The sequence below is a fragment of the Nyctereutes procyonoides genome, unplaced genomic scaffold (genome assembly GCF_905146905.1).
Source record: "Nyctereutes procyonoides isolate TBG_1078 unplaced genomic scaffold, NYPRO_anot_genome, whole genome shotgun sequence".
Taxonomy (NCBI): domain Eukaryota; kingdom Metazoa; phylum Chordata; class Mammalia; order Carnivora; family Canidae; genus Nyctereutes; species Nyctereutes procyonoides.
Genome location: NW_026575146.1, coordinates 78,721,618 through 78,744,443, shown reverse-complemented (window position 1 = coordinate 78,744,443; position 22,826 = coordinate 78,721,618). Strand labels below are relative to the sequence as shown.

Genomic DNA, 22,826 nt, shown 5'->3' with positions numbered 1-22,826 from the left:
TGTGCTCCAATAAAACTTTATTTACAGACATAGGCAGCAGGCCAGAATTGGCCTGCAGGTAGTAATTTGCCAACCCCTGCTCTGCTGGGCTGTGGGGAGAATAGGGGAGCTCCTACACCCGTACCTGGCAGGGGGACTATTATCACTCTCTGCCCCTTGAGCATTTATCAACTGACTCAGCTCCCAACACCCTTCCCCTTGTCCCTCCCCTCCAACCACATTGGCCTTTCCTCCTAGTGTTGCTCACTCCAACTTCATCCTCATGGCCAAGCTCTGCCTAGGTCTTCCTACCAAGAACACACTCCCTCAGGGCTCCCCCCAGACTACCTTTTTGACTTCCTTCAAGTCCCAAATGCTACCTCCTCCAAGGAGCCCTCCCTCCTCCTCTCACTCTATCCTGCTTTCCCGTCTTAGTGTCGCTTTCCATATCTGTCTACTTCCCAGAAAGTAGGTTCCAGGTGGGCAGGACCTATTCCCTTAATCTCTCTGGGCTCTGGCTTCCTCACCTTTACACTGAGTGTTATCTCACATAACACAGCATCTCAGAGCTTTGTTACGGTGATCAATGTGTTAATCAATTTTAAGCATTTGGAACCGAGCACTAAGTGCTCAATAAATAGATCCAGCGTCCACCGGGGAGTACTTGGAGCTTAGAGAGTGCTCCGCAGGTGTCGGTGGGAGGAAATGAATGAGAGCTACACGAGGCGGCAGGTGGAGCGGGAGGCCGGGAACGTCGGGAATGTCGAGAGGGGGACCCAGTCAGGGACCCAACGACACACAGAGACCCCAGTCCTCTCTCCACTTTTAATGGACCCCGGGGATGGGGGGGATGCCTGGGGCGCGGTGTCCTTAAATACAGCCCGGCGCAGCGGGCGGGGGCGGGGCCGGGCCTGCCGGGTGGGCGGGGCCTGCCGGCGGGGCGGGGCCTCAGCTGCACTTGCAGGAGCGCACGATCATGTTCGACAGCTGCTCCACCTTGGGCTTGCGGCCCACGTAGTACACGATGGGCAGTGGCTCCAGCGCCTGCGGCACGCAGCACGGCGCCGCCGACGCGCCCGGGTTGTGCTGGTTGTACAGGGCCAGGACCTGCGGGCGGGGTCAGGGCCGGGGGTCGTGGGCGGGATGTCCCCACCCGCCCCCTGCCGGCCAACTCCCCCCCGCCCCCGCCCTCCCTCCGTCTCATCTCGGTCGGCTGGGCGCTCAGTCTCGGCCTCTCCGCAGTTGCCGCTCTTGCCCGGTCTTCGGTCTCTGTCTGGCGGGCGGTCTGTGGACTCCGGCCTCTTGCTCCCCTACCCTCTCCGGCTCCCTCTCCTTCCGTCCTCCCCGCCTCCCGCACGCGCCGCGTCACTCAGCCTCGGTGGAGACGAGGGTCTCCCCAGACATCCGTCTCCCGCTGCGCCCCGTCTCCACCTGCTCAGACCTTGTCTCCATCCCCTCCGATCGATTTCCCGGTCTCTCTCCACCTCTCAGCTGGCCAGTTCCCCTCTGTCTTTACCTGTTCGTCTCCCTCCACTCCCTGGGTCCCTGCTTGCTCCCCAGCCCGTGGCCAGACGCACCTTGCTGTACTGCGTGTCCAGGCTCCAAATGTAGGGGCAGGGCCCCAGGCAGAAGTTAGCGTGGTAACCCTTGGGCTCATGGATCCACTTCCAGCCCAGATCCTTGCGGAAGTCAATGTAGAGCTGCCGGACGCAGCAGTTCTTCTCCGTGGAGCTGCAGGCGGGAGGGAGGAGCTGGGGTCAGGAGGGGCTGCTGCAAGGGCGGCCGCCCCCCACCCAGCCCCGGGAGGACACCTCGGTTGCCCCCAGCACAGTCCCCATCTCGGTCTCCCCTGCACCGCCTGTGACAATTACAGCAATAACAGCAATAGCAACGATAACCACTAACACCGACAGCACTCAGGCTAGTCCAGCACCGCACTAAGTGCACCATAGTAAACCTTATCTCACGCAAAGCTCAGAACAAGCCTGTAAGAAGCCAAAGGACTGTCCACATGCACTGAGTTCGATGTGGGCAACAAATGTTTGTTGATCCCGTGTGCTTGGCTGGGATCTACTAGGGACTCAGTACAAATGAAACAGAAATCCCTGCCTTCTGGGGCCACATGCTAGGACTTGTCATGTTGCTCCTCTGAACAGGGCTCAAACACCACTCAGGGCAAATGCCCAAGTCCTCACCAGGAACCACAAGGTGCTTCCTGGTCTGGCTGGCTGATCTCAACTCCCTCCCCACTTTCCCTGACTCCAGCCACACTAGCATCCTCCCTGTTCCTCAAACACAGCCCTGTCCCAGGACCTTTGCACTTGTTCTTCCCTCTTCCTGGCTTGTTATTCTGACAGATACCCACTCTGGCTTGGTTCTGCAGTTCATTTAAACATATGCTCAGATGTCTTTTACACAGGGAACCTCTCCTAGAACACTGGATGACATGCAGCAGGTGGTCCATAAATATCCAAAATACCAATCCAAATGATCATGAATTCCACTCAGTGTAATAATGGCATTTTAGTTATGGAAGAAAATTTGACAATGTCTGTATCTGAAGTAGGGCAAATCTTTTTTTTTTTAAGATCTTATTTTTGGGGACACCTGGGTGGCTCAGTCCAGTTGAGCATCTGCCTTTGACTCAGGTTATTATCTCAGTGTCCTGGGATCGAGCCCCACATCGGGCTCCCTGCTCAGTGGGGAACCTGCTTCTCTCCCTCCCTCTGCTTCTCCCCACTGTGCTCTTTTTTTTTTCAAATAAATAAATAAAATCTTATTTAAAAAAGATATTTAATTTTTAAGTAATCTCTACACTCAAATGTGGGGCTCGAACTCACAGCCCTCAGATCAAGAGTCGCATACTCTACTGACTAAGCCAGTCAGGCACCAAGTGGGACAAATCTTGATACCTGTTGAAGCTGGATGAGAATTCATGGGACTTCATTATACTATATCTTGGTTGCTTTTATCTACATTTCAAATTTTCCATAATAGAAGAAAATTTTAACCAGAATGGAAAAATAGTCTCCAATATCTAGTTTTTTTCCTCTTCCTCTATTTTCCATTTTTTTAAAAAAGATTTTATTGACTTATTCATCAGAGACACAGAGGGAAGCAGAGACATAGACAGAGGGAGAAGCAGGCTCCTCACAGGGAGCCCAATGTGGGACTCTATCCCCAGACCAGGGTCATGCCCTGAGCCAAAGGCAGACACTCAACCGCTGAGCCACCCAGGCGTCCCCCTCTATTTTCCTTCTTAAAACTTATTGCCACATGGGGCACCTGGGTGGCTCAGTCAGGAGAGCATGCAACTCTTGGTCCCTGGGTTGTGAGTTCAAGCCTCACGTTGAGCTCAGAGATTAAAATATATTTTTTTAAAAATATCTATTTATATAATATATTTTATATAATATATGTGTGTGTTAGGTTTTTAAAAACACGTTGGAGAATAGTGATGTATAACAACACTCTACTGTTCTGGACTCATAATCTCTGTCCCATGCTCAGAAGTTAAAGCCAATCCTATGCAGCTGGAGGCCCAGGCTCCTGCTTGTCTGGAAGGAACTGGGACGTTTTATGTGCTGGCTTCTGGGGCCATGGCTGAGCTGGGCAGGGACTGTGGCAAAAAAGCTTGATTCACGGGCAGCCGAGAATGCTTTATATTCCAGGTACATAACGTATGAAAGAAACACTATGCAAAGCTACAAGTGCAGTATGATCCAAATTCTGTTTTGCATAAAAGGACTGGAAGGAACTATATTCAAATGTTGACTTTTTATGTGTGGTGGTATGATGGGTAATACCTTTCTGTATTTTCCAAATTCTTTTTTTTTTTAAGATTTTATTTATTTATTCATGAGAGACAGAGACAGAGAGAAAGAAGCAGAGACACAGGTAGAGGGAGAAGCAGGCTCCATGCAGGGAGCCCGATGTGGGACTCAATCCCAGGACTCCAGGATCATGCCCTCAGCTCAACTGCTGAGCCACCCAGATGTCCCTGTATTTTCCAAATTCTTAACAGTGGGTATGTGTTACTTTTAAAAGGAAGGAAGGAAGGAAGGAAGGAAGGCAGGAAGGAAGGAAGGAAGGAAGGAGAGGGAAGGAGAGAGGAAAAAACATGCAGTGCCCTCTCCACATCCACACTACTAAAGGACTCTACAATTTGGGCAAAATAAAAAATATATGGCTATGTATAAGTGTTTCAAACAGAGACTATCTCTGGAAGGAGACACGAAGCCAAGAAAACTGGCTGCCTCCTCTTCAGAGAGGGGCGGGGGTCAGAGCTGGAGGGTCTCTGAGAATCCTTTCTAGATTTGGTCCACATTCACCTATTTACCCTTTCAAAAATTAATCTACAGAGAATGAATTATCTCCAAACCCTAAGAGGCAGGCCTTATTATTATTCCCATTTGAAGGGTGAAGAAACTGAGCCCTGAAGGAGGGAGTGCTGCCTGCCCACACACAGCGGGTAAGTGGAGCTTGGGGCTGGGTTCCCACCCAGGAGCCTGAGCATGGCCATGTCAGCTCAAGCAGAGCGGGAAGAGGTGATGATACAGCATTTCCTGGGGCAAGACAAGGCCTCTGCAAAAGCCACAGAACCCTGAGAAGGGAGCCAGGAAACCAAGATCCCTATGAGCTCAGCCTGGTCCCCCCCCACCGGGGTCTGGTTGAGCCTCAGTTTCCCCATCTGTCCAGAGACACAGGGGATGTTAGGTCAAGTGAGGTGCTGTTAAGGGCCAAGGAGGTTATCAGGGAGTCCATGTTTGGGTTCAGCAAGGATCCTGAGCTCCTGGGGCTCCTGGGTGGCTCAGTGGTTGAGCGTCTGCCTTTGGCTCAGGTCATGATCCCTGACGGAGGGATCAAGTCCCACATCAGGCTCCCAGCAAGGAGCCTGCTTCTCCCTCTGCCTGTGTCTCTGTCTCTCTCATGAAGAAATAAATAAAATCTTTAAAAGAGGGGGGGATCCTGAGCTCCCAAAACCATAGGCACATATGTGTGCATTTATAGACTTATTTTTGGTGAAATTTCCTGGCTTTCAGTTTCTCAAGGGGGTCCTAAACTCAAAAAAGGGAAAGAACCCTCGTCCAGAATAATCTTTCACTTCTGGCTCAACTCCAGCTGCTGGGGGTGTTCTGAGGTCCTGAGATTTGAATAGTCTGTGACTCTTATCACCCACCTGGGACATTCTCCATGTGGGGTCCCCACAGCAGCAGATGTACCACCTGCAAACTTGTGCAAAATGCAAATTCTCTGGCCCCACCCCCAACCTAATGAACCAGAAACTGGGGGTGGGCTTGGGCTGGGGGACAGTAGGCCATACTTAACAAGTCTGCAGGTGACTCTGAGGCGCTGGGTAACCCATTTGTTCAGGGCAAGTCTGAGGCCTCTTGCAAAGCTTCTAAGTACACTCTGTGCTCAACATGGAGCTTGAACTCACAACTCTGAGATCAAGAGTCACACGCTCTACTGACTGGGCCAGCCAGCCCCCGCCCCCACCCCGCCCCCGGCTTGAGAAGCTCTTGCAGAGCCTTTCTGCCATCAAGTCAGGGCTGGATAGGTAAAAGAAACCCACTTGGGGACCCAGGACAGGCCAAAGGGTGTCACATTGTCCTTGGGTGCCAGGGAACGGTTCAGGGAGGCTAGTTGCCACAATCTCACATCACGGCCAAATTCACTGCATCTCTGCCCCTCCCACCATCTCCTCCCCCGCTGGATGATTTCAAAGCAGGCCATCTACCATGTCATATCATCCATAAATATTTCCCCACACATCTCCAAGAAAATCAGGAATCTTTTCAAACATAACCACAATACCACATAAAAAAGAATTCCCCAATTATTCCTTGATATCATCAAACATATAGAGTTCATAGTTCCCCAACTGTCTTGCAAACATTTTTTTTTGTTTTCATTCGCCTGCAGAAATAAAGATCCAAATAAGGTCTACAATTGGTTGATGTATCTATTCAGATCCTTTTAGAAATCTACAGCACTGTCTACTTCGCCCCCCCCCCCCCCGACACCTAGCTTTGCATTGCATTTGCTGAAGAAAGTGGGTCAGGTTTCCCACAATCTAACCGTTGCTGACTGCAAGCACATGGTGTTGTTTAACATGTTCCTCGGTCCCTGCGTCTCTGGAAAATTGGTAGTTGGATCTACTGCCTTGATCAGCTGCAGGTTCAATTTTTTGGTCCAATTTCCTAGGTGACACCGTGACCCTACCTAAGGAGGCTCACATGGCTGGCTGCCTCCCTTTGTTAGATTTATTAATGTTACTAGCACTGAAGACCTCAATCCGTGCATTCATTCACAGGGTTGCAGGTCTGAAGACTGGGGCTGTGCCTGGGAGCAGAACTGACTTTACAGGAGAACAGCATATAAGAAAGCCCAGAGGTACCATCACAATATTAGCCAGGGGAGGGACAAGGTCAGGTTATCATTCTAATTCTGCAACACCTGAATCTGAATTTCCACACTTTAAGGAAGCCAATTTTTCAACTTTCTTAGATTGCAATATTCCAGCATCTTAGGGTTCTAACCCTCCAGCAGCATTTCCAACTTGCTGGGATTGCCACATTCCCACTCTAGGATCTTGCCATTTATGAATTCCAACATTTCATTATTGCATATACCAGTGTTACATAATCCTGAGCCCATCACTCAAGAGGTCCAAGCTGCCACCTCCTCAGATCCCAGTCTTCTGAGATTCTAACATTCCAACACTGAGCCCCAACCCTCTAGGATCCCAATACTCTGGCTTTCTCCAACCCCAACATTTGTGGATGCTAGTATTTCAACATAGGCTTCCACCATTCTGAGCCCAATAGTCAAAGACTCCAATCTGCCAATAAATGGCACAGGACTCCAACATGTGCGATCTTCTAATTCTGAATCCCCAAATTCTAGGAGTCCCCAACATTCTGTGAGTCCAATGTTCTCAGGTTTCAGTCAGTAATGCTGAATCCTAGTGCCCTACAGTCCCAACATTCTAGAACGCCAACCTCCCCCCCCTCCCCGAACTCCCACATGCTCCTTGTCCCTCGTTCCAACTGTCTGTTTCCAACACACCGGTGAGAAAGCAAGCTGATCTCAACACTAGGGCCCCCCAGAGCACACACCATCCCACCATTCTAGAACTCGGGCCTTGTCCTCTGAGCCTTCCAGGCTGGAAGAGATGCCACCCCACAAATAGCACCAGCCAGGTGCCCTTTGTGGCACACCTGGTCAGCCTAGGAGGCCGGGTCGAAGGCAGAAAGGTCACCTGAAGCAGTAGTTGGTGTCCAGGGCCCGGCGCTGCCGGGAGCTGTGCAGGTGCTGGGCCCTCTCCAGTGGGGTGGCCATGAGGAGCAGAAAGGGTCGGTTCATGCCATGAATGGTGGCCAGGTCACCTCGGCGGCTGGAACTGAACCCTGCTTTGGTTTGGAGTTGGGGGGGTGTGGGGAAGACAGAGACACACACTCTCAGATGGATGAATAGGGACAGGGGCAGCGGGAGGAAGACTCTCTCTCTCTTAAACACACACACACACACATGCTGGCATGGGGCTGGGCCAGGGAGATGGGCCTCACCGTTAATGTCTACTTGCAGTGTGTTATCTTTGCTGTCACAGGAACAGTGGGCACTGAGGCGAAAGCCCTCGACTTCCCCTGTGGGAGTGGGGAGGGGGAAGCCAGAATGAGGTGTGGCTCACCCCGATGCTGCAGGGGGCGGGGAGCAGCCCTAGGCGCAGGGGTGGGGTGGGGTCAGGGCTCCTGCCTGCCTCTTCCCCCAGCCTGCCCCCTCCCTGCACCCTCTTAAGAGTTCCAGTTCTTGGCCTTGCTTCCTCCTCCTCCTCCCACTCCACCTCCTCCTCCTCCTCCTTCTGCTCCTCCTCTTCCTCCTCCTCTGGGTCTTAGCTCAGAGGTCACCTCCTCCAAGAGGCCCTCCAGGACACAGGCCCCTCCCCCACAGTGGCACCACTTTATTTTCTCCATAGTACTTACCCTCTCTGACACTGGCATCTGCCTATTTATTTTCCCTCACTGTTTTCAGTGGAAAGCAGGACACCTGGGGGCAGGGATTCCTGTTTTCTTGCTCCCCGCTGGGCCTAGCCCACAGTCATAAAAACAAACATCTACTGCAAGGCCCTGTTCCAGACACTCTGCAAGCATTATCTCCTTAAATCTTCACCAAAGCTCCCCATTTTACAGACACAGAAGCCAAGGCCACAGAGGGGAGATGACTCGCCCCAAGTGGGAAAAAGAGATAGGGCTGGGATGCAAACCAACAGGGCAGCTGTGGGAGAAATTTCTTGAACGAACGAGTGAGTGATTTCCTAAGCTCCTACTAGGTGCTGGGCTCTGTCCTTGGTGCTGTAGCCTCAGCAGTGATGGAGACCAGCCCTTGTCCAGCGGCCCAGGACACTCCTCCCAGCTTCCACCTGCTCCTGAACCCCCTACTCTCAATACCTGGCCGAACCACCACTAACCCCACAAGTCTCAACACTATCCCCTTCCCCCAGGAAGCCCTCCCAGACCCCCTCGGATGGGTCCAGGCGCCTGCCCCTGACCCTCACAGCACTCAGGGCCTCCCCATCCTGACACTGCTCCTTCAGGTCATTGCTGCCACCTCAGGCTTTGCTAAGACTGTCTAGGTGTCTGAAAGTGACTGTGGGCCCCCAGAGGGCAGGACCTAGAAGTGATACCCCCAGCATCACCCCACACAGGGCCAGTCTCAGAGTAGGGACCTACTGGCACTTGTTGAGGGGAGGCATGAAAAGAGGGAGATTAGGAAAGGTGATATGGGTGCTGTGGACTCAGACGGGCAAGACAGTCCTCTCACAGACACATCAGATGTGTCAGGCTTTCCCTGGACTCAGGTTCTGCCTTGAACGCTCCTGCCCCCCTTGTTTCCTGGGCCGGTTCCATTTATCCCTCAAATATTAGCTCCAATGTCCCATCCTCCAGGAAGCCCTCCTGACCTAAGGCTGGGTTAGGCAACTCCCTTGGGCTCCCCTTCCCAGCCCTACTCAGTTTTTAGGTCTTTCCCTATTTCCCCCAACCCAACAGTGGACCAAGAGCTCCATGAGGTTAAGACTGGGGCTATTTGGGTCACTGCTGGATCTCCGGCGTCACACAGCACAGGGCAGGTGCACAGGAAATGCAATAAGCGTTCATCGCTCAAGTGCGAGGGATTGGGAGGAAGGCTCTTGGCTCTTTGGCACCAACATGGGGTGGCAGCGGCTAGGCAGGGCGGCCCCCAGACAAAGAAGGGGATTGATCCCATTATAAAACAGGGGTGGGGCAAAGAAGTGGTCCTCACCTCCATGGCTCAGCCACTGCCTCACGACTCCAGTGACATCAAAGGACAGCCATTCTGGCGTGTCGCTGGGCGCCAGCAGGCGGTTGCTGAGGTAGCGCCAGGAATCGTTGCTATATTTCTGGGGGATAATAAATTGGGGTGGGGAGACAGTGAGTAGATGCTGCTCCACACCCCTAAATACACTGTCTGTACCCTTACTCATTCTGCTCCACCAGACAGGCCTCCAGAGAATCCCACAGACAGCCCCCCCTAGACATCCGTGCTTGTGGGGCCTCTTTAGGAACCACCCACCCCCAGAGCGGCCCTGTGAGGAGAGAGACCCCCGGGGCCAGGGGGCCAAAGCACCTGGATAGCCCAGCCTCTGCCCTGAGCCCCTGCAGCACCCTCCCCAGGCCTGAGTCCTCTCACTGGTGAAATACCAGGCCCCTTTTGGCTTGGACAGCCTACCACGCTAAGATCGTCCTTGTACATCCTGAGGTCCACTGAGCATACAACTCTGCAAATTTAGGGGCGCCTGGGGGAGCTCAGTCAGTTAAGCGTCTGCCTTTTTTTTTTTAATTTCTATTTATTTATTTATTTATTTTTATTTATGATAGTCACAGAGAGAGAGAGAGAGAGGCAGAGACATAGGCAGAGGGAGAAGCAGGCTCCATGCACCGGGAGCCCGACGTGGGATTCGATCCCGGGTCTCCAGGATCCTGCCCTGGGCCAAAGGCAGGCGCTAAACCCCTGCGCCACCCAGGGATCCCCCAAGCGTCTGCCTTCTGCTCAGGTCATGGTCCCAGGGTCCTGGGATCAGGTTCCACATCAGGCTCCCTGCTCAGCGGGGAGTCTGCTTCCCCCTCTCATCTCCACCTGTGCTCTCTCTCTGTCTCTCTCTCTCGAATATATAAGTAAAATCTTTAAAAAAAAAAAAAAGGTTCTGTAAATCTGATGCCCTGACTTCTGAAACTCTGTAACTTTCTAGGGGCTATATATTAGAAACCATTCTGGATCTTCAGGACTCCGTGGTAGCACCCCAAGAATTACACATTCAATAGGCCTGAGAAGTCCTAGGATGTTCTCCACACCCAGCACTCGGACATGCCCCAAAATCCAGATGCTGCAGACCCCTGACACCCACATGCAATGATCCTCTGGGGCCAGGCACATCACTCCAGGCACTGGCTGTATAGAGCGGAGTTCTCTAGACTCCAAGAAGTTAACAACAGACAAAATTCCTTTGTTGTAAGAGCCAACCACCCACCTAAGCCTAACGTTCCATACGACGTGGATTCTAGGTCTCATAACCTTCTAGAGACTCCAACCCTTCCAGACGCCCCCATTTTCCTGGAGACTCTAAACATTCTAGAACAGAACTATCCAAAGGAACTTTCTCTGATGATGGAAATGTTCTTTATCTGTGGCATCCAAAATAGCAGCCACTAACCACATGTGACTACAGAGTACTTGAAATATGGCCAGTGAGACTGACAAATTGAATTTTTTCTTTTAATTTTAGTCAACTTAAATGGCCATGTGTGGCTAGTGGCTCCCCTATTGGACAGAACGGTTTGAGAGCCTCTAACCTTTCAAGATTCCAGCCTTCTAAGTGTTTCACACCCTAGGGGGCTAGGAGTCTGAAAGTTTCAAAGAGCCCTACGATTCCATGGTGTGCACACCTCTATTCTCCAGGGTCTATGTGGACCCCGGAACCCACGAGCCATCCTGCCGCCCACCTTGACCCAGTGCACATGGCCCACCTCCAGGGCCTGGGCCCCCACCTGGTACAGCTCCACATGCTGCTCCGCTTTTAACTTGAGCCTCAGCAGGCGCAACTCTGCCCGGGAGAGCAAGACGGGCTCAGGCACTGCTTCTCGGAGCTCTGATGTGTTGAAGAGCATATATATGCTGTGCGGACTTTTCTTGACTTTCTCATAGATTTCTAGGCAGGATGAGCAAAGAGGATGGATGTCAAGGGTTGGGCAAGGGCAGGCAGCTGGCACACCCCAAGTCTACGAGCATGAGCTCCAGGGCTGACAACCCTCAGTTAGAACCTGTTTCTGACTCTTAAGCTGTGTGATCTTGGGCAAATGACTCCCCCTCTCTGGATTTGTCTCCTCTATAAAACAGGATCCTAACCATCCTTCTCTCCCATCATCTGTAGAGTATCTACGCATCCACTTGGCACATGGCAGTGGGGGGTTGCTGTGTTTGCTCAGTCCCCCTCCCCCCAGCACTTGGAGCCTCAGATGCAAATTCAAGTGGTGCAGGATCAAGGGCATTTGGATCAGACCTTGCTTGCCTCTGCTGCCTTCCAGCTCTGTGACTTTGAGCAAGTCACATTCCTTCCCAGAGCCTCACTTCCCTGCTATTTTTCGGGAACCGGCAACCACATCAAGCTCCCTAACTTCCAGCAGGCTCTTCTAACTGAAGCACTGTGTAGCTTTGGGCAAGTGAATTCTACTCTCTGAGCCCGAGCCTCATCTGTAAAACGAGGACCGACCACAGGGTTATAGTGTGACATAGGTGAGATGACACAGATAAAGCATGTAGCAGAGACTACACATGGGGGTGGTGCGCGCTCATGTGCGTGTTAAAAAGTGCTCACCACTTGCCAGGTGCAATTCATAACTTTCCAAGTGTTAAAACATTTAAACTTCACAACCCCCTCAAGAGAAAAAGATGGTCATTATACCTACTTTACAGATTGGCAAATAGGTCATTAGCCCCACGGTGACATAGGTAGGGAGCTACAGAGCTGGGATTCAAACTCAGGCGGTCTGGTCCCAAAGACTGTGCTCCTAACCCCTAGGCTCTCCTGCCTCCCTGCTATTGTGCTGTTATTATTACTATTATTATTATTATTATTAAATCCTTCTTCCCTTCTCTTCCTCCATCAGCTGGTTAGACAAGGCAAAGTTCATTCTAGGTAGGAATGGCTTCAGGGGCAGGGGGACGGAGAAAATTAGGAAGAGTGCTCTCTAGTCTAGGAAAAGTTAGGGATGAGCCAGCAAGCCATGACCTTCCACTACTGGGGAACACGCTTTAGGCCTCTGCAGTGGGGGTGCAGAAATGGTGGAGACAGGATCTGAGGAGAGAGGGCGATGGAAACCCCTCCCATGGGCTCCTGCCCCCACTCCTCCCTAACCGCTAGCCAGGCTAGCCCGGCCCCCACAAAGCAGCCCTATCTCGACCCAGGCCTTATTCAGCAAACCCCAAAGGAAGGGTGGCGCAGGGGCATGGAAGGAGGTGGGGGGCAGAGAGGGAGGGGGAGAGAAAGGAGGGGCAGGACCCGTCAGAAGGAGGGATGGAGACGGGAGAGACTTGGAGACCCGAGGAGCAAGGCGGAGGAGAGCAAGCGAGAAAGAGGGAGGAGACAGCACCGGGGAGAGCGTGCATGGAGATGCAGGAGAGGAAAAGGCAGAGATGGGGCAGGCACACACGGGAGAGACACGGGGTTTGGGGGCCAGATGGAGGCAGCCTGGGAGGGGAGGCGAGGATGGAAGGTGTCAGTGTTAAAGAAAGGTGAAGCGACCAGGGAAGAGGTGAGGCCGAGCTGTGGGTGGGGAGGGGCGTCATCTGGTTGGAGCTGCCACCCAGGCGTAGGGGGACCCACAGGTGCACCACTCAAGACAGAGTGTGCGAACAGGGGCACCCCACCCCACCAAATCTCCACGCCACGCGGGCCACCTGGGTCCCCGCGTGGGCGCCGGGGGGGCGGGCCCAGCGGCAGCCCCGCCCCGCGCAGGGGTGAAGAGGGCGGGAGGCGCCGCCGCCGCGAGGGCGGGGACTCGACCTGCCCCGTCTCGCCCCAGGCTCCGCGCGCGATCCCCGCCCCCCGGGCACGGGAAGGAAAGGGAAGGGAGGACGAGGCGGCCGGACGCGGGGGTTTCCCCGGCCTCCCGGAGAGGAACTGGGAATCTGGGGTCCAGGCTCTCCCCGTTCAGCTGTGCGGGGTCCTCCTCCCCCCCCCGCCTTCCGGGACGGCAGGCTCCACCCTCCGCGCGTGGCACCCACGTGGGGCTCCCTCACCCCGACCCAGTCGGTTTTCTCACCCCGATCTTGCAGAGTCGCACTCACCCACTTCTCCCCCGAGGGCTCGAGTCCTCACTCAGCCCACTTCCTCCCCTCCCGCGGCGTGGGGGGCTCGCTGCTCCCGGCACGGCGCTATTTATGTCTCCTTGCACCCCCTCGCCATCCCACTTTCCCCTGTTTGTCTCCCACTCTCTAAACCCCTTCCCACCGCCCAAGTGTCCTGGGGGCTCGCTCGGCTCACGTCCCTATGCCAAATACTCGGGGCACCTGGCGCGCATCCCGGGGGGGCTCCGCTGCCCCCCCGCTGGGACTCCCCCCACCCCACGACCTCGGGCCCCCTTCTTCCCCGCACTCAGCAGCCCCCTCGCCGCGTCTCTGTGGGCCCTCCCCAGCCCCGCGTGTTCCCCGCGCCCGCTGCGAGTGGGGCCGCTCTTCACTTCCCCGGCACCTCGGGGCTTCGCTTCACCTAGTTTTTCTGTCCTTGAATTTTCTCGCCTCGTGACCCCTGGGCCCTGGGTCAGCTTTCCCCTCCTGACTCTCCTTTCCTTTCTCAAATGCTGGGGACTTCGCTTCTCCCAAAGCGGGCTCCCTCTCAGCAGCCCTCACCCCAGGACCCCCACCCTCTAGTGCCCCGTGGCGAGGGAAGCCCTTCTATCCTTCCACACCCCCCCCAAACTGCTTCTCTCCCTCTAGGGGGCTGCCCCACGAGCCCGCGTGTTCTCACGGCCCTCTAGGAGCGGTCCACCAAGCCTCTATCTCCTCCTCTCCGGGCCAGATACCCGGGGGTTAGGGAGCTCAGTCCTGTCCTCTTTGAGACCCCCCTCCCGCGTTCCCGGCAACCCCGGGGGTCCTCTTCCTCTAGCCGGTTTCCTCTGCCAGTAATTTCCTCCCCGTGACCCCTGCGCTCCGGCGCCCCCTGGGGGCTCCCCTCCAGGGTCCCCGGCCCCTCTGAGCTCACTGTTGGTGTTTTCCACCATTAGCACGCGGGTGACCTCCTTGGCGTAGTAGTCCGCCTCGGGCTCGGGCTCCGGCTCGGCGCTCTCCCCCGCCACCCGGTCGCGGGTGCTGTTGTAGAGGGCCAGCACGGCCTCGGGCAGCGGCCCGGGCGGCACCTCCCCCTGGCTCGGGGGGCTGGCGAGCCGCAGCTTGGACAGGATCTGGCCGCGGATGGCCTCGATGCGCTTCCGCTTCACCAGTTCCATGTCGATGGTCTTGCAGGTGGACAGTCCGGCGGCCGGCCGGCCAGGCGTCAGCACTAGTAGCCGCAGCAGCGGCAGCAGCAGCGGCAGCAGCCGCAGCCCGGAGGGCGGCATGGGGGAGGCGGCGCCCCCGGCACTGCCGAGAGCGCGAGCGGGGCTGGGGAGGGAAAAGGGAAGCCCCGCCCCTACAGGGGCTGGGGGGTCTCCCGAAGAAAGGTAGGAGGGTCGGGGTTGGGGGTGGGGTAGTTGAAGCCCTCAGCGAGAACGGAGCGGAGGTGGAGGGGAGGCTCTGATGGGCGGTTTCTCGGTATCCCAAGGAAAAAACCGAGATGGGCGAGATCTGGTACCAGAGGTGGGTGGTCCTGAGCAGGGGGGTTGAGGCAGGTCCGAGAGAGGTCCCGTCTCCCGGATCCCGGAGAAGGGTCCTTGGATGCGCGGGGGCTCCGGAGAGAGGCTGGGGGTGGGGGAGCGGCGTGCAGGGGGGTGCGCCCGAGGTCTGGGGTCAAGTCTTCGCGGGAGTCCGGGTTGGCGGCTCCTGAGGGCTGGTCCGGAATGGGGGCGCCGGGGGGGGGGGGCGCCGTGGAGGGGGCAGGGAGGGAGCAAGCGTCCGAGGCGGCGGTGGGGGCGGTCTGGGGTCCCCAAGTCCTGCCTCCTGGCGGGGCAGCGCCGCGCCAATCGGTCCCCGCGCCTCCGGCTCCCAGCGGCAGCGGAAAAGTCTCAAAACTTTTTTTCCTCTTCTCCCAACCAGCTCGTCCCTCCTCCCGCTCCTCCTCCCCCTCCTCCCCGCAGTGGCGGCGGCGGCGGCGGGGGCGGCGGCGGCTCGTCTCAGACTCTGGGGCCTCGGGCTGCTCCTCGGCGGCTCCTTCCTCCGCTCCCGGCCGAGGCCGGCCCGCGGGCGGCTCCGAGCCGGGGGGTGCCCCGGAGGGGGCGTCCCCCCTGCCCCCTGCCGGGGGCCTCGCTGTCTGGCGGATCCGCGGCGGGAGGAGGGGGTGGGACGGCCCGGGGCGCGAAGGGCGGCGGCGGCGGCGGCGGCGGCGGGGACCGGCTGGGGCGGCGAGGGGTTTTGAAGCCGCCCCGGCCCCACCCAGGAAGCGCGCGGGGCGGGGGCGGCCCCCAGGGGGAGGACATGGGGGGGCCGGGCCACCGTCCTCATCTCGCGTGGGCGGGCTCCGAGGGGGGTCCCTTAAGCCCCGGGGGGAGGGGGCGGGCACCCCGGCTCCGCCCCGCGAACGGGGTGCTGCCTCCTGGCGGCTGAGCGCGACCCTAGCGGGTCAGCGCGCGGCGTGTGCTCCGAGGGCTGCGCGGGGTCACGGAGAGAAGGAGGACCTGGCGGGCGGGCCCCATCAGAGGTTGGGGACACCGGGCACGGGGGATCCGAGAGCGGGGACCCCAGCGGACAGAGAGTGGGAAGGCTGGGGAAGAGGGTCCGCCGGAAGACGGGGTCCCAGGGGGAGAGGGGCACAGAGGAGAGATCCCCCCAAGGAGACAGGGTTCTAAGTGGGGGAACCCAGAGTGGGGAGGGGGACAGAGACTGAGGTAGAGGGTAGGGGAAGTGGGTGTATCAGAGGTGGGGGTCTGAAGGAGGGTGTCAGTGGGAGGACAGGGCACAAGGCACCTGGCCGGTGTGTCGGAAGTCAGGAGGGCACCCACACCTGTAAGAGCCGCTCTCCTTTATTGAGCATTTGCAGGGCAAACCAGCCTCTTCTCACCTGACCCCCGCCACCCTGCACACTCACTGTCCCCATTTTACAGACAAGGAAACTGGATCTGAGGGGGTGGCCACCGGGCTGGAGGTGCTAGTGGGGACAGAAGCCACTGCCGTACTGGCTGGGGTCAGACCCGACAGTGTCCAGAGCCCCCGCTTCTGACCACGGCAATCCCACCAGCCCCCTCCCAGCAGGTGGGCAGGGGTGTGGACGGGCGCCAGCGCAGGCAGGGTCAGCACTCCACCCCGTAGCGGTCGAAGTGGCGCAGCAGCAGCCCCAGCTCCAGGTGGACCAAGCCTCCGGCCGCCGTGTGCAGCCGGTAGCGGTCGGCGCCGCTGTAGATGGCATCCCCGTGCAGCAGCTGAGGGCCGCCACCCACGAAGGCCCGAGCCAGCTGCTCCCGCCAGCTGCCCAGGGGCCGCCACGTGGGGCAGTCCAGCCGGTGGGTGCCCGGGCTGCTGGGCACGTGGCAAAAGCCGTAGCCCGCCAGCTGGCAGCGGCCGAAGCTGTCCTGCGACCACACCTGGAGATGGAGCCGGGGCCAGCCTGCAGGGTGGGAGGGAAGGAGGAAGGACGGGAGCGATGGAGGCCCCCGGCCCCCTCCCCACTGGGTTTCTGCCCCAGCCTTCTCTCTGGACTCCCATCCATGAGGCAGCCAAAGGGATCTTTCCGAATCTCTGTTCCTCCCCTGCTGAAAACCCTTCCATGGCTCCCCAGTGCCCTCATAGAAAGTCCAACCTCTGGATTTGGCCTCAGCTGACCTCCCTTCTGTGGCCTCCTCTTCCGTGTCCCCCTATCAGGGCAGCGCAGTCCCCAGGTGAGCACTTTGGGCCTAGTCCCAGACACCTCCCCTCCTCCCTCACCATGGCCTACCCTGTGCTCTCTGAGCCCAGGGCCTCCCTTCTTGGCTCTCCAATGCACCTTCCACCTGGCAGCTGGAAGCATCTTTCTCCCACTTCCATAGGTTTATCAGTGTCCTTAGAACACCATTCAGGTCCTCAACCTGGTAGGCTGGAGATCTGGCCCCATTTCACCCTCCTTCCTGTGCCCCTCTGCTCTAGGCCCTATTCTAGAAGCTGGGGACACAGTGGTGAACAGAGCAGACAAAAATTCCTGACATCCTAGACAACGAATGTAGTAAATAAGCAAATTATAGGGTATGTCAGATGGTGATCACCGCTCTGGAGAAAAATAAAGCTGGGTATGGTGGGGGTGGGGATGCAGTTTTAGAAAGTGGGTGAGCAAGGGAAGCTTCACGGAGAAGGTGACATCTGAGCAAATGCTTAAAGGAGGAGAGGGAGCGGGCCATGTGGATGGACATCCAGGGAAGAACGCCCCCGAGGGAGGGAAGAGCTGGTGCAAAGGCCCTGAGATGGGAGCTGCCTGGTGGGGCCAGCTGGCTGGAGCCAACTGAGAGGGAGAGGGAGAGAGAGGAGGTGACAGACCAGATTGTGCAGGGCCTTATGATCAACAAAAAGGCTTTGGCTTTTACCCTGAGTAAGAGAGGGACCATGGAGAGTTCTGCATAAAGAAGGAATGTGCCCCAACTTGGGTGTTCACAGGGGGCAGGGTGGGAGCATGGGTGAGAGGTGAGGGTAGGCAGACCAGGGTGCCCGGGGAGAGATGCGGGGGGGATTTAGGATACATTTCAAAAGTAGAGCCAAAGGGATTTTCTGACGGGCAGAAAGGGGGGGGGGCTGTTGAGGAAAGAGGAGGCAAGGATGGATGGTGCCCACGCTGGAAGACGTGAGGTCTGCAGAGCTGAAGGGCAGCTGCCTGCCTCACAGTCCCAGCTCCTCCTGGCCCTTCTCAGCAAAGCTCATCAAACCTCCCCTCCTCCAGGAAGCTCTCCCGGAACTCCCTGGCAGTCAGGCATCTCCTCTGGACTCCCCTACCCTCTAGGATCCTCCCCTCCTCAATGGGCCCACTCTGGGCCACCCCTGTCTGGGGACAGCTCTGTCTCCCCCAAGGGGATGGTGATCCCCGCGAGGACAGGGCTGTGGGATGAAGGGGGGGCTGTCTCAATCACCAACATTTCCCTGGCATCACCCAACACAGGCTGGGCACCAGGCAGACACTCGGTAAATATTATTTATATTGTTAAAATACATGGCATGTTTACCTAGGCTATTTCCTAGAATCCACTCCTCTCCAGTGATCTAAATTTTCCACGAGGAAAGGTTTTCTGATACCCTTCCTCCCCCGCATAATGTTTCCCCCTGTGAGCAGCTGAGCTGGGCTGCAGGGCTGCAGAACAGCTCGGCTACCAGCCCTGCCTCTCTCCCTCACAACCCCTCCCCGCTTCCTCCTGATTGAAGATTCTTGTTTGTCTCTTTGAAAGCCACCTCCCTTCTCTCCCTGGTCCCCACCTCCCCCTTGCCTCCCTCGCCCCAGAGCCCTGGCCTCTGGCCTATAGTCCTATACCCTCTAGCGCCAGTCTGCAGGCCCCAGCTCAGCCTCTCCCAGGCCAGGCCTGGCCAGGAAAGGGACCCAAGGGCCTAGGGAACAGGGCTGGGACTTGGATGTTCCCAGTCCCAGCGGCTTTGGGCACCACTAGTCATCCCCCCACCCCCTCAGCCTGGCCCAGGGCTTATGCTGGGGACCCACCTTGGAGGCCTTTGGTGGCGAAGTGCAGGTCGATGGGGTGGGACCAGTAGGCCATGTCCCCTACTTGGGGGGTGTCCACCTGTGTCTGGCCCTCCCGCACGCCAGACAGGAGCTTCCACGCTGCCCCTGCAGGGAGGGGTGGGAAGCAGACATCAAGAAGGGGAGGCTACTGCAGCTGGAGGACCCTGTTTCTCCCTGGCAGTGGGGGAGGTCGGGAGTCAGGAGTTACAAAGTGTGGACTCCAGAGTCAGATGTCTGGGTTCAAATCCTGGTCCTACTTCTTTCTGCCTGTGCAACCTTGGGCGAGTTACCTGTCTCTGCCTTGGTCTCCCCTTCTGTAAAATGGGTATAATAACGCATCCCTCATAGTTTTGTGAAAGGATTAAATGAGCCAATACACAGAAAGCCCTCGGAACAGTGTCTGGGGCACAGTGAGTACTGGATAAGCGTTGGACGGCATTTTGTTACTCTTCTCACCCCACGTTAGAGGCCTCGTCCAAGGACTAAGATGGGGCCCAGGGTGGCCTTCAGGAGCTTGAGCACATGGTGAAAGGCACATAGTAATAGCAATCGTCCTGGGGGTGACAATAATAGCAAAAGCCAGACGCTGTGCTAAGCGCTTTAGCCATGAATTCATTTAATCTGCCCTCTGGGGCTCTTAATCCCCACCCCACCCCCCAGTTTAGACTCCCCCCGAGCCCATAAGGCCCTGCTTGGTCTGGCCTCCTGTGCCCCCTTCCTGAACTCATCTCTCACCACTCTCCCCATCCCTCACTACCCTCTAGCCTCACTGGCCTGATTTCTGTTCCTCTTCCTCAGGGCCTTTGCACCACCTCTGGCTTCTGCCCAGAAAGCTCGGCTCCTCGATGTGCCTGGTTTTTTCCCTTCAGGGATTGGCCCAAGTGTGCCACTCTCACAGAGGGCTGCCCCCCCCACCCTCACTGTCAGTGATCCCTGTGCTCATTTCCTTACCTGCTTTTTTAAAAAAATTTTGTCTCCTCTACTGGGAGCCCCAGGAGAGCATGCCTTTTCTACACTGCTGGGTCCCCAGGACCTCAAACTCTGATCTTCGTACACAGAAGGTGCTCAATAAGTGTTTGTTGGACAAATAAGTGCTCCTAGGAGGTGGGTGTTAATAGAATCCCCATTTTACAGGTAAAAAAAAACAGACTCTCAGAAGGAAAGCCACTTGGCCAGTTATTCCATGAACACTTAGTGAACGCCTCTGTGTGCAAGCACGGTCATCCAGGCTGGAGCACAGCAGGAACGCAGCTGCCCAACATCCCGTGGTGGTGCTGGACTCAAACTGTGATCTCGACTGCAGGGTCCAAGCCCTTTATGTGGATGCCCCTGAGCTTGCTGCTGGATTAACTGCCCCCCCCACTAAGAAACCCCCTAAAATAATAAAAATCATGTCAGTTATCCCTCCCTTCTGGGCCAGGAAAGTACCAGGCTCTTCACATATGAGATTTCCCAACACGCCTCTGAAAGACAAAGATTCCCACTTTCCCACTTTACAGATGAGGAAAAATGAGACTCCAAGAGGGGGCAGCACCTGGCCAGGGTCACAGAGCAGGTGAGTGGTGGGGTCCAGACTGGAAACCAAGTCTGACTCCGGAGTCTGCCTCTTATGTGCTGAGCTGCAGGAACCCCCTTTCCCTGGGAATCTCAGCCAACATCCTACCTGCCAGTGAAATTGCAAAGGACCCAGGCCCTCCAGAGAGGATGACGGCAACAGCCACTCATTTCGTGAGCACTTACTCGACACTAGGCAGCATACCCAAGGCTTTACTAACAGAAGCCCATTCGGCTTTTACATAAGCCAGGCAAACACTTAACTGTGCCAGGCCCTCTTCTCAGTGCTCTTGATTTTCATTTAGTCCTCAGGACAACCTCATGATATAAGCACTGTTATTATTCCCATTGTACAGATAAGGAAATCAAGGCAAAGATGAGCGCCCAAGGCCACAAAATTAATACGCAATTTAACATTCAGTCTGCTCTTAACCTCAACACTCTGTTACCTCTTAGCTGCTATTAGCTTCATTTTTAGAGAAGAAAGCAGAGAGGTCAAGGCCAAAGGCCACCAATCAATAAGTGAGGGAGTTAGTATTTGAGTCCAGATCTGGGGGCCCATGGCCCTACTTGTTACACTGGCTACTATACTGCCTCTGATGGGGAGGCCTGAAAACGGGGGCCTCTGAAGTCCCTCCTGAGCCTGTGTGAATGAATGTGGATAGCTGATCCAAGGGGCTCCTGCATCCTCGCAGAGTATGAATACAGGAGGGTGGCCTCTTCTCTGTACAGCAGGGTGAAGGCCCACTTTACAGTCAGAACTCAATAAAGCAAAGAAAGCAGAGTAGGGGAGGGACCCAGGGCACCCCTAAGACCAAGTCCAGTGGGGTTAAGCAGCCTAGTGTTTTGAGGATTGGGAGTGTGTGTGTGGGGGGGTGTGTCTAGCCCCATCTTCAGGGGCTATGTGTTCATAGATGGGTGCCAGAGCCCCCAGAGGGAAGGGATGGGAAGAACAATGTGAGAGTCTGGTCGTGGCTAGGAGTCCTGGGAGCCAATGGAAGATGCGGATCAGGGACTAGGCCAGGGCAGGTCAAGGAAGAAGGGCAAAAACTCGGGGCGGGGAAATGAGCCAGGCCTGGGAATACCTGTGTGGACGCCCCACTTGCAGAAGAGGCTACTTTCCGAGAAACCGGTGGCCCCCATGATCTGCCCGATGACGTGCACCTCAGCCATGGCCCTGAGGGAAAAATAATCACAGCCCTGTGAAGTGTGTACTATCATCGCCAACTTGACAGATGAGGAAACTGAGGCCTACCAAGTAAGGCGTAGCACTAGCATTCCCAGCTAGTTTCGTCAAACTACTGAGCTTGCAGTCCTAACCACGATCCTGACCGCCTCCCCAAGAGAGCCCCGGAAAAATGAGGGGGGCGGGCCGAGAGCTGGGCGGGGAGCTGGCTTCTAACTAACTACCCGCCTCTGAGATAACTTCTTCCTTTGGCTCAGCGCGGCGGAAAACCCCGCCCCAAGACCCTGAGGCCCCTCCCACAGGCGCAAAGCCCCGCCTCCTCGCGTCCGAGCGCCACGAGGCGCATGCGTCTTAAGTGCGGGGCCGCCTGAGCCCCGCCCCCAAGCCCGCGCATGCGTTATTCCTACCTCAGAGCACCTAACGGTTAGGTGGGGCGAAGCAGCAGCGTGGGGTGCAGTTCATGCGCCTGACCTGTCCCTCTGTCGGCGGACGCCGACTTCCTAGGCTTGGCTCGCGCCTCTCCCACGAGCTTCCTGGCAGCGAGACACCCGAGGCGCCGGTCCCTCCGAGGCTGCGCCCGCCTTCGGGCTCCCTGGTTGTTGCTGGGGCAACCACAGCCTCCTCCCCTAGCCTGGCACCCGCCTTGCGGGCCGTTAATTGGCCCGAGCAGTGAGCGGGGGCGGGGCTAAGGTGTGATGGGCGTTTTCTCTCCCCTCTTTCTCCATTTTGGGAAGAGTGGCTCTCCCAGCTCGACTAGTGGTTCCGCCATGTGGGGCGTGGTCGGGCCGCTGCCATCTTGAGTGTGGCTGAGGAAGCCTGCGCGCCAACTGCTAATCCCGGACACCCTCCGCACAAAATAAGCGCATCTGGCCATGCTAAGACTCTCCCAGCCGGGACAGAGATCAGACACTTGAGCCAGGAGCAAGGGGGAAGCTCCCTGAGGTCATGGCGTGCATCCCCCCCGCCCCCCCCGCCTTATCATGAAAAAAAAAAAAAAATCCTTCCTCCCTCAGAGAGACTCAAGCTTGGGAGGGGGTTTTCCTTCCTTTTTTTAGAGTTTCCCTTGGCTCCCCGAGTACTGATAAATGCAACTTCCCTCTCCGGAAGGCCGCCCAGTTCTCTGTTACTGATTCTGAGCAAGGATGGGGAGCGTGGGGGAAGGGGTATGAGAGGATGGGGAGCGTGGGGGAAGGGGTATGAGAAATGAGGAACCGAGGCCCCTTTATCTGCAGAAAACCTAGTTCTTGGAGGCTG

General features: G+C 56.6%; 2 protein-coding genes across 5 annotated transcripts; both read right to left on the bottom strand.

Annotated features, from left to right (window-relative positions):
• On the bottom strand, positions 1-15,491 carry TGFB1 (transforming growth factor beta 1). Of its 2 annotated transcripts, none has more exons than XM_055311627.1 (7): positions 14,258-15,491; positions 11,046-11,206; positions 9,283-9,400; positions 7,551-7,628; positions 7,244-7,394; positions 1,557-1,710; positions 1-1,086 (listed from the first exon to the last, which is right to left on the bottom strand). In XM_055311627.1, the coding sequence occupies exons 1-7, from the start codon at positions 14,610-14,612 to the stop codon at positions 928-930; spliced, it is 1,176 nt and encodes a 391-aa protein (XP_055167602.1). In that variant the 5' UTR covers positions 14,613-15,491; the 3' UTR covers positions 1-927. The 2 variants fall into 2 exon arrangements, with proteins under 2 accessions (XP_055167602.1, XP_055167603.1); XM_055311628.1 differs by having other exon boundaries at positions 7,244-7,391.
• Positions 15,492-16,153: 662 nt separating this feature from the next.
• B9D2 (B9 domain containing 2) lies at positions 16,154-22,171 on the bottom strand. 3 transcript variants are annotated; one of them, XM_055310584.1, is made up of 4 exons: positions 21,980-22,171; positions 21,472-21,563; positions 18,812-18,937; positions 16,154-16,750 (listed from the first exon to the last, which is right to left on the bottom strand). In XM_055310584.1, exons 2-4 carry the CDS (start codon positions 21,557-21,559, stop codon positions 16,437-16,439), a joined length of 528 nt encoding a protein of 175 aa, XP_055166559.1. In that variant the 5' UTR covers positions 21,560-21,563; positions 21,980-22,171; the 3' UTR covers positions 16,154-16,436. The 3 variants fall into 3 exon arrangements, with proteins under 3 accessions (XP_055166559.1, XP_055166560.1, XP_055166558.1); XM_055310585.1 differs by having other exon boundaries at positions 22,044-22,171; XM_055310583.1 differs by lacking the exon at positions 21,980-22,171 and adding an exon at positions 21,642-21,717.
• Positions 22,172-22,826: the final 655 nt, after the last annotated feature.